This window comes from Paramisgurnus dabryanus, chromosome 7 (genome assembly GCF_030506205.2).
Source record: "Paramisgurnus dabryanus chromosome 7, PD_genome_1.1, whole genome shotgun sequence".
Lineage (NCBI taxonomy): Eukaryota > Metazoa > Chordata > Actinopteri > Cypriniformes > Cobitidae > Paramisgurnus > Paramisgurnus dabryanus.
In genome coordinates, this window is record NC_133343.1 from 32,905,808 (window position 1) to 32,915,742 (window position 9,935).

Below are 9,935 nucleotides of genomic sequence, written 5' to 3' on the forward strand. Positions count from 1 at the left end.
AGCACAAGGTGTGAAAATCGTGCAATACATACGCCAAATTCCACTATGGCGTGCATATGATACGCCAGTCATTCCCATTCGCTTAAATGGCACATCTTTTTTTGTCATTTATCTATTGGTTTTGCAATTTTTTTACAATTTTCGCTTGGGTTTAGGGTTAAAACAACTTTCTGTTATATAAAAATGACATCCTTACCCAAACCCCAATTCCAACCCCAACTCCAAGCGACCATGGCTTAAATCTAGATAAAAACATGAAGAAACCTGCATATTAAATAACCTCCTTAAGCAAATCTCAAATCTAACCCTAAAGCAAAAATGGTTTAAAGAAACAGAAAAAAATTGAGAAACCAATAAATAAAACTACACAAAAAGATGCGCTGTTTAAGTGAATGGGAAGGACTGGCGTACGTATCATATGCACGGCAAATTGGAATTTATACGCATGAGACTGGGTAGGATTTTTCCCTGTGGCACAGATCGGATATGACCCATGAACGTGTAAGCAGGAAAAAAGCGCAAAGATTCCGATATTCTCATCGTTTTCAGACATCATTCATATGTGGAAATAAATTGTATATGTATAGGATACATGTATTTGTAACCACAATGTAAGATCGGACATGTCGGATATTCCCATCTCAACACATGCCTTGCGTTATTAAAAATGCGATGTTGAAGTTTTATGTCTTGTTACAGAAATAAAGCTCTATAATCTTGTATAATCATTTTGTCTGTGTCCATTACATAACGCGACATTATACTTTCTTTGTGGTTTAAGCTATTCCTGGTCAGTATGTCTACCTTGATTTGTTTTGGCAAGTGTTTAGTGTAAATGCAGATATCGGATACAAGTCGCTTTTTAAAGATGATGTAAGCGGGCCATCAAAAAAATCAGATACAGGCAACAACTATGAATTGGGCATCAAGATTTGCAGCGTAAATCCAGCCAAAATCTCAATGTGACTTTTGCATAGATCTGAATTTTGACATTATTCACTTTATTTTTTGGCGCCTGGGGCTGTCAAACTGTGAAAAGCACCATAATCAGCGAAATAATGACCTAAACTTGGATTTGTTCCTCATCTGGTTATGAAAAAATAGCAGATGAAAGATACAAACCTGTTCTCCCCAAGCGATTTCATGCAGTCTTTATGCGTCACACTTGCAGTTTTGAAAAATGTTGGTAGGATTTTACAGCAAAATGAAGCGAACGCACAACTAATCGAAACGGACATGAAATTTCGCCTGTGCCAAATGTTGCGTCACAACAGTCGTGTTTACAACATGTTTCATCAACATAATCAGATCTTCTTACATCTAGAAACATTTTGATGGCTCAGCCCAAAGTTCCCTCGTTCTCAGGGTTCCCCCGACATATTTCTATGTTTCCCACAAGACTATGGCTTTTATTTTGAGCTCGGAGAGAACATTCTTTACAGGAACATGTGGCGGGGCTGTGATGAGTGAGCGTTTGATGTGCACGCCTCAGATTCGGCTTGTTGATAGTGAGAGTAATCGACGGCCCGGCTCTCGAGGGCTCCCAGATTGTGCCATTTTACGGTGTCGTTAAAGGCACAGCTGAGACGTCGTAAACTCGGCGGGCTTCGCGTTTTTCCAAACTTCTCCTTCAATCTCTCCCTCAATCCTCCAAAGAGGAATAAAATGCATAATAGCCAAGAGAAAGAGACTGTGAGATGCAAGGGACTCATTAATGTGGTGTTGCATTAGGAGGAACCAATCACATGCTGAGAAGGTCTTTATTTTCTTTCCTTCATTTCAAAGCCACTCTTTAACGGACTGATAATTGGGTTACCTTTGCTCAAGCTGTTTCGAATATGTAATACCCTAAACGTTGTTTGCACAGCATCTAAGTGAGCCCTTGAAAATGAGCTTTGATTGCAGGGTGATGAATGCGCAGGCATTACAAAATTGCCGCGTCGTGAGATTTGCTGACCGTTAACATCTTGCTGTTTTGCCAATAATTAGCGTTGCTGAGGGAAGCATGGCTATTATTATTATTCGCTTTAATTTGCTCTATTCGCTCTTAACCCACGACCTTAAATATTAAACTTCAGTGCATAACTCATCCTGCACTATTTGTGCTACAGACATGAATGATGTCTCAAATATGTCTCTATCTATTAAGCAGTGATGTTTAGCTATTACTTCAATCAGATTGTTTATTTGGTGGGCAAATCGGTAGAAAAATCCACAGGCTTCCCATAATGCTGAGCCATAGGGACCAGAATATCACTGGGACTTGTGGGTGGATTATTTTAAGACACCGCCTAGCAACCATCTCACAATGCCATCCGCAACATTCGTGTGAGAACATGTGAAAGTCCACTGCTAGTTAAAATGGAAACATAAACTACTTGTTAAAGTTTGGAAATGGGTGAAACTATCAACTTTACATATGAACTCTTTCCCTGCCAAAGACAAGTTTGTCCGGCAATCTATATTTCCGCTATTATCCACCAGATGGTGCTCTTACCCAACTTATAAAACCCGGACGCAACCCCTCATGTCACACAGTTCAAACTCCATGTATGTTTTAAGGATCTCTATGAATCTGATCTCGATCAAAAGTCCTTCACAAAAATGCAATTATCTCAGCATTTTGGTCAAAATTTTGTATTTTTGGAGAAACCTAACCATATTTAAGAGGTGATAAAAGGAAAACAAATGAAGATAGGATAAAAAAATTGTTTGAAAGCAAACGATCTGTATTGTATGTTTATGAAAGGCATTCAACTTTTGTGAAAATCACTAAAAATGTTGGCGGTGGCTAATACATTTGCATTAAAAAATGTGTTACTGATGAGGTTTTAGGGTTATCTGTAATACCGCGATTATCCCTAATTGATAAAAAAAACTAAAGCAAAAAATTATTTATTAATTTTACACTGCATTTATGTTAAGATACGTATTCTGAATCTGATCTCTAACAAAATTCCTTTATTCAAAAAATTCAATTATTTCAGCTTTTTTGCTAAAATAAAAATATTTTTGAAGAAAAATATCCATATTTAAGAGTTTATAAGCAGAGAAAAAAATACAGATAGGATGACATGTTTTTCCCATTTTGTTTGTTTGTTTATTGTTTGTTTGAAAGCAAAGGGGCTTTTCTTTCATTTGATATATTTGTATGTTTATATGTTAATTCTTTTGGAAACTTTTGTGAAAATCACAAAAAATGCCTGGCGGGCAAATTTTCAAAAAAAAAAGTCTGGCAGCGAATGAGTTAAAAATGCTGGCGGGGAAAGAGTTAAAGAGATAGTTCACTAATAAATGCAAATTTTGTCTTCATTTATTTACTGTCAAGTTTTTTCAAACTTGTATAAATTATTTTTTCTTTTCTTTTGTGAAAAATTTTAATAATCAAACAAATCTGGGGCACCATTTACTTCCATAGTATTATTATTTTTTCCTACTATGGAAGTCAGTGGTGCCCCAGATCTGCTTGGTTACAAAGTATCTTTGTATACAAACTCTTAGAAGGAAAAGGTACAAGAAGGAATAAAGGTTGTCATTGGGATGGTTCAAAAAGTACATAACTTTGGTACCTCAAAGATACATATTTGTACCAAAATGGTATATATAGGACCTTTTTGAAACGTACCATCCCAGTGACAACTTTTGTACCTTCTTGTACCTTTTTCTTCTAAGAGTTTGAATACAAAGATACTTTGTTACAAAGCAGATTTGGGGCACCACTGACTTCCATAGTAGAAAAAAAATACTATGGAAGTGAATGGTGCCCCAGATCTGTTTGGTTATTAACATTTTTATATAAATTTATACAAGTTTGAAATCACCTAGGGTGAGTAAATAATGAGTATTTTTCGGTGAACTGTCCTTTTAACAACTGCTTCTTTCACTCAGTTCCAACCTTTTTTTTCTATACCGACCCAAGCATTAACTGGAACTTCTTGAGAGCTCTTTCCTTGTAGTTTTTTTTTGTAATTATGCATCCGGTAAGACTCAAAGGGGTCTGGGGCTTTGCCATATCTCAAGCCGTTGTTAATGGAACGTACAATCACTAATCCCTTGGCCTTTGAAGAACTCTTTTTCCAGAGAGGTCTTTGCTTATTTTTGGTGTAATGGCCGTGGACCAGAGACTTCAAATGGCTCCTCATGTACTCCGTATACATCTATACACCCCCCAACCTCCTGCTAATGGAGTCAGATATACAGCGTGTCTCTCATCGCTTGTGAATGCAGTTATCAGGTAAAGGGTGAGCTGCAGAAGCCGGGCAAGAGAGCGTATCCGTTCAGTTACAGTCATTTACCAGTAAACTAAACACTCCTCCATAAACACTAGGCAATTATACAGCTGAAGCGGCTCATGAATCAGACACCCGAATGCCTTTCATAAGCTCTCTGAATACCAACCATTCCCCTCAGCATTATCAGTTCACATCACTCACTGCTTGTGTTAAGCAATGACAGATTCTCAGAAACATTTTCATTTTAATTACTACATCTTTTCTATATTTAATATCAGTACATGATGTTTGTACAGTTTGGGCAAAAGCCAGAGACTACGTATAAGAATGCTTCTAACATTTAAGAGTTACACATTTGCTTAAATTTTACAACTAGCGTAAAAAGTGGTAGGCTCTTAAAACATAAAAGTGCTTCACATTGCCATTGAAGAACCACTTTTGGCTTAATGGTTCACTGTCAGAAAAAAGGTACAAAACTATACCTTTTCTGTCACTGGGGTGGTACCCTAAAACCCAGAGTATAGTCTGTTTTTTTACATGTACACAAACATATGTGCACGGTCGAATGAAAAATAGACTATACTTCAGCCTTATGGTTACATTTTGTACCTTTACATTTAGTACCTTTACAACTGGGCATCGTTTAAATGCCACGGCCTACCTGAGCATTGTTTCTGACCATTTCCATCCTTTTATGAGCACCATCTACCCATCCTCTGATGGCTACTTCCAGCAGGATAATGCCAAAATATGTGTTCTGTGTGTCATGTATGTGGCCCGACATGTCAAAATATGCGTTCTGTTCTGTGCGTCATATATGTGGCTGGTCATGTTAAAATATGTGTTCTGTGCATCATGTATGTGCCTCGTCTTGTCAAAATATGTGTTCTGGGCGTCATGTATGTGGCTCATCATGTCAAAATATGTGTTCTGTGCATCATGTATGTGCCTCGTCTTGTCAAAATATGTGTTCTGGGCGTCATGTATGTGGCTCATCATGTCAAAATATGTGTTCTGTGCATCATATATGTGGCTCGTCATGTCAATATATGTGTTCTGTGCATCATATATGTGGCTCGTCATGTCAATATATGTGTTCGGCGCGTCGTGTGTGACTCGTCATGTCAAAATATGTGTTGTGTGGATGGTCATGTTAAAATATGTGGTCTGTGCGTCATGTATGTGGCTCAACATGTCAAAATATGTGTTCTGTGCATCATGTATGTGCCTCGTCTTGTCAAAATATGTGTTCTGGGCGTCATATATGTGGCTTGTCATGTCAATATATGTGTTCTGTGCATCATGTATGTGGCTCATCATGTCAAAATATGTGTTCTGTGCATCATATATGTGGCTCGTCATGTCAATATATGTGTTCGGCGCGTCGTGTGTGACTCGTCATGTCAAAATATGTGTTGTGTGGATGGTCATGTTAAAATATGTGGTCTGTGCGTCATGTATGTGGCTCGTCATGTCAAAATATGCGTTCTGTACTTCATGTATGTGGCTCGTCTTGTCAAATTATGCATTCGATGCGTCATGTATGTGGCTCGTCATATCAAAATATGCGTTTGATGCGTCATGTATGTGGCTCGTCATGCCAAAATATGTGTTCGATGTGTCATGTATGTGATTCGTAATGTCAAAATATGTGTTCTGTGCGTCATGTATGTGGCTCATCATGTCAAAATATGTGTTCTGTGCGTCATATATTTGGCTCGTCATGTCAAAATATGTGTTCTGTGCGTCATGTATGTGGCTCATCATGTCAAAATATGTGTTCTGTGCGTCATATATTTGGCTCGTCATGTCAAAATATGTGTTCTGTGCAAGCGTCTCTTTTATCATAAACCCCTTTGAAACATCTTCAGCAGGCACATATTTTGACACGATGCTTGATGCACATAGGTTCACATGACGCGCCGGACACATATTTTGACATGAAGAGCCACATTCATGACAGGCTAAATACATGTTTTGATGAGCTTTGCATCATGCGCACTCGAAAAAGAAGTAATCGGCTGCCCCTGCTTAACAAATTGATACAATTTGCTGTACCTTAAGGATCTTTTGTGTACCTTTAAAGGTATAGTTAACTGTTTTGCACCCCTAAAATTCAACTGGTACAAAATTGTTCCTTAAGGTACTAGCGTATAATATGGTACCCCAAAAGGTACATTTCAATGTGTTGTTTACCCATAAAGGTACAGAAATTTACCTTTTAGGGTACCACCCCAACGACAGAAAAGGTACAGTTTATAGTTTTTTGTACCTTTTGTCTGACAGCGTTTCGTAAAGAATTCTTTATGGTGAATTTTTTTTTGTAAAAAAATATAAAATTATAAATGAGGTCTTTCCTTTCCCTGAGGATTTTCCATCTACATATACCTTTAATTTTTTTTCCAGTTTTAATCAAATCAGATTTACAAGTTATTTTAACTCACTATTGTTTATCTTCACTAGAGATGAGTTTATAACTTATAAAATATATCTAACTCATTTAATTAGTTGTAGCAACTCATCTCTTGTCAAGATAAATAATAATAGGTTAAAATAACTTGTAAATCTAAGTTGATTAAACTTAAAATTTTAAGGCAGCAAAAAAGTTTTGTACGTGAACTCGGAAAACAAAAGTTGTTCATAACTGTTTTCATTAACATTTAAAATGTGCGTCAGGAATAAATTGAATGGGATGTTGATCAGCAAGTTATAAATGCTATAGTCTATTTCATACTCATTGCCATGTATCCATACCATATTTGTGACCCTGTCTGTGAAATCCAGGCTGAAGTCTTGTAATCTAATTATGAGATCAAGCATCAAAGCAGTCATAGCCATGGCTTCCTTAACATTGATTTCAATCTTTAACATGACATTACTCAACCAATATTAAAGATATCAAGATTATATTTTCACTTATTGTTCTTTACATTATGTAGTATGGTTTAAAACAATGAATTTAGCAGGGTTTTCACATGGCAATGAAAGCAGCGAGTGTTTATAATTAAAATGACTCTTATCGTAATCTGACCTCTTCTTAAACCGAGTCAAGGGTCGCGTCTCTTTCCTGTGGAGGTGCACGTCGAACCCCTTTGTGCCGTATTGATTGTCAACTTGGGTGGTGAGCTGAATGCTTGCAAAACATGCACACACATGGCAAAGTTTCCCTCTACGTCCAAGCACTTCATCTATTAATTAGCTCAATTAATGTCACTTGGAAAAATCCCCTTGAAGTGCTATTCTCTGCATTTGAGTCCATCACTCTGCGGTCATTTCTAGATCAAATGCTTCACTCGGCTTCTGGTTATCTGCCTATAAGATTTTTGAATCCACTTCTTCATTTCTTTGATATTTGAATCTTGGCTTTATTACTGTAATTGACTGATATTGCAGATTTATTTAAGAGAAATCAAACACGACTGCTCTGAAAAGCAGCAGAGATCTTGGATTGTGTCCAATAGCTTTCAACAGGTTGTATTTTTGGAGGCAATGCTATAATAAGTGTATTTTAGATAAGATATAAATGTTGAACAGATTATAAAACTTACTAAATTTCTTAACTGATGCATTGAATTTCCATTGTCAGGTAAATACTTTGCTGCCTTAAAAATTTTTGTTGAATCAACTCAGATTTCAATCAGAAGTCATTTCAACTAACTATTATTTATCTTGAGTTGTTATAACTTATAAAATATTGAAAAGAGTCAACTTTATTTTATAAGTTGTAACAACTTATCTCTTGTCAAGATAAATAATAGTAAGTTGACATGACTTGTAAATCTGAGTTGATTTAACAAAAAAATTTAAGGCAGCAAAGATTTTTTACAGTGTGCGTCTTGAAGTCCTGAAAAGTTTTTACTTATGAGTTTGCAATTTAAAAGTGGGGGGAAAAAAAATAAAAAATACGCACAGTGATGTAAAAAGTTGGATGAACTTAAAAAGCACACTGTAAAAAATATGTTTGCACTTATATTTTTAAGTTTAATCAACTAGGATCTTGACAAGTGATGAGTTGATGTAACTTATAAAATAAAGTTGAATAAGTTGCTTTAGTTTTGTCAACTTTATTTGGTAAGTTACAGTCACTCATCACTAGTCAATACAGTTGAAATGACTTCCAGGTTGAATCAACTAAACTTTTTCACCTAAAGTAAAAACCAAAGAGAAATTTTAAGTTGAAAAACATTTTTTTTAAGTGTTACCAATTGAAGTTGATCCAACTTTTTACAGTGCATAGAAGAACCATTTTGGTTCCCCAAAGAGCCATTCAGTAAAAGCGTCTCAGAATAACCATTTCTTAATAATTTAAGTCCAAATTGGTTCTTCTATAGCATCATGATGCATTTATTTTAATGTGCTGCCCCAGAGAATGATGGGAAATGTAGTTTTGGCACCTGTCACCCAACAATGAGCATTTCTTGGCAAACCTTCATTCATCTGTAAACAACATGGTGCAAGATAAACCCTATGACTGACATAAACAATTAACACTTCATTATAACAGCATCATGGTTATTTATTTGAACTATCCCCAACTTGGAAGATAATCCACTGTTGATGTTGTTCATGTGCATGTTTGACTCGTAATTACGCTCGGTCTGATGTGACTTAATAGCATCATCACCTGCATCCCATTATGATGTCATTCTCACCTTCTGCAACCACAGCGTGTTATTTTCCATGGCCGTCTCCAGATGCTGCAGCTTCTGCGCGGACCACTCGCTCTCGCCCGGCGGGGAGTCCCTCTGCACCACGTTGGTACCGGCGCTGTGGTCCGCTCCGCCCTGACAGCTCTCCATCTCCGGCAGGACAAAGGTGTAGCTGCACTGGCCGTTCTGCACGCGGTGAAGTTTTCTCCGCCTCTCGCCACCCCCTCGCCTCTGACCGTTACCGTTTCCTGAACTCACCAGTCCCGCCGTGGCCAGCAGCAATGCCAAGTGCCAGCCGCTTTTGGCGAGCCTCATGGTGGTCACAACAAAATGGTCACACCGTGAAATTTACTGCATGGTTAAATGTAATTGATAAAACACTGTCTCTTCTTTCCTTCACAGTTGCGTAAAGGACTTCTGGTTGTTCACAAAGTCTTCTGCACTCTTCGCTGGGCTGCTTAAAGAACCAAGCAGAAGATCCGACCCTTGAGTAACCACGCCGATAGATAAGAGAGGAATGACTGAGTCTCAGTAAGTCTCCCAATCTGCAAGCTCTTAACACGAGAGAAAAGTAAACAGAGCAGGAGGACGTCTCTTCCTATCCCGGAGCGGTAAGTGAAATGACCGGAGTGAGTTAGTTCTGCCCTCTTATCTGGGAGCGAGGGAACGTTTGGGGTGGAGGGTGGGGGCTTAGGGAGGTCTATTAACACATGTTCTGTCTCTCATCTCTTCTGAAGCGTTTCGTCACTCCTCTCGCCTCAGCAGTTTCTTCTCGCAAGACACAGAAAATGCTTTCTAATGTAATCATCTGTAGTGCTTGCTAAGGCAAACATCACTTGCTATACCAAACAACTATAGCAATGCCATAGCAACCAGCCAGAATGCCCTAGCAACCGCATACATGTTGCATTGCCAATTAAACCTATGCATTGTTGCAGATTTTGGCTTTAACCCAAAGCGCACAATGCATTACAAGCTATTTTTTTCGTATGTTTGTTCCCTGAGAATCGAACCCATGGCCTTTTGCACTGCTTATGCCATGCTCTCATCTATT

The 9,935-nt window shown here is 37.8% G+C and overlaps 1 protein-coding gene across 1 annotated transcript in view; it reads right to left on the reverse strand.

The window, feature by feature from the left end:
* angpt4 (angiopoietin 4) overlaps positions 1-9,396 on the reverse strand; it is a 48,519-nt gene extending 39,123 nt beyond the window's left edge. Inside the window, exon 1 of the mRNA XM_065279589.2 lies at positions 8,885-9,396. Coding sequence (XP_065135661.2) covers positions 8,885-9,196 — 312 coding nt within the window. The 5' untranslated portion in view covers positions 9,197-9,396. The remainder of the gene's footprint in view (positions 1-8,884) is intronic.
* Between the last annotated feature and the right edge of the window lie 539 nt (positions 9,397-9,935).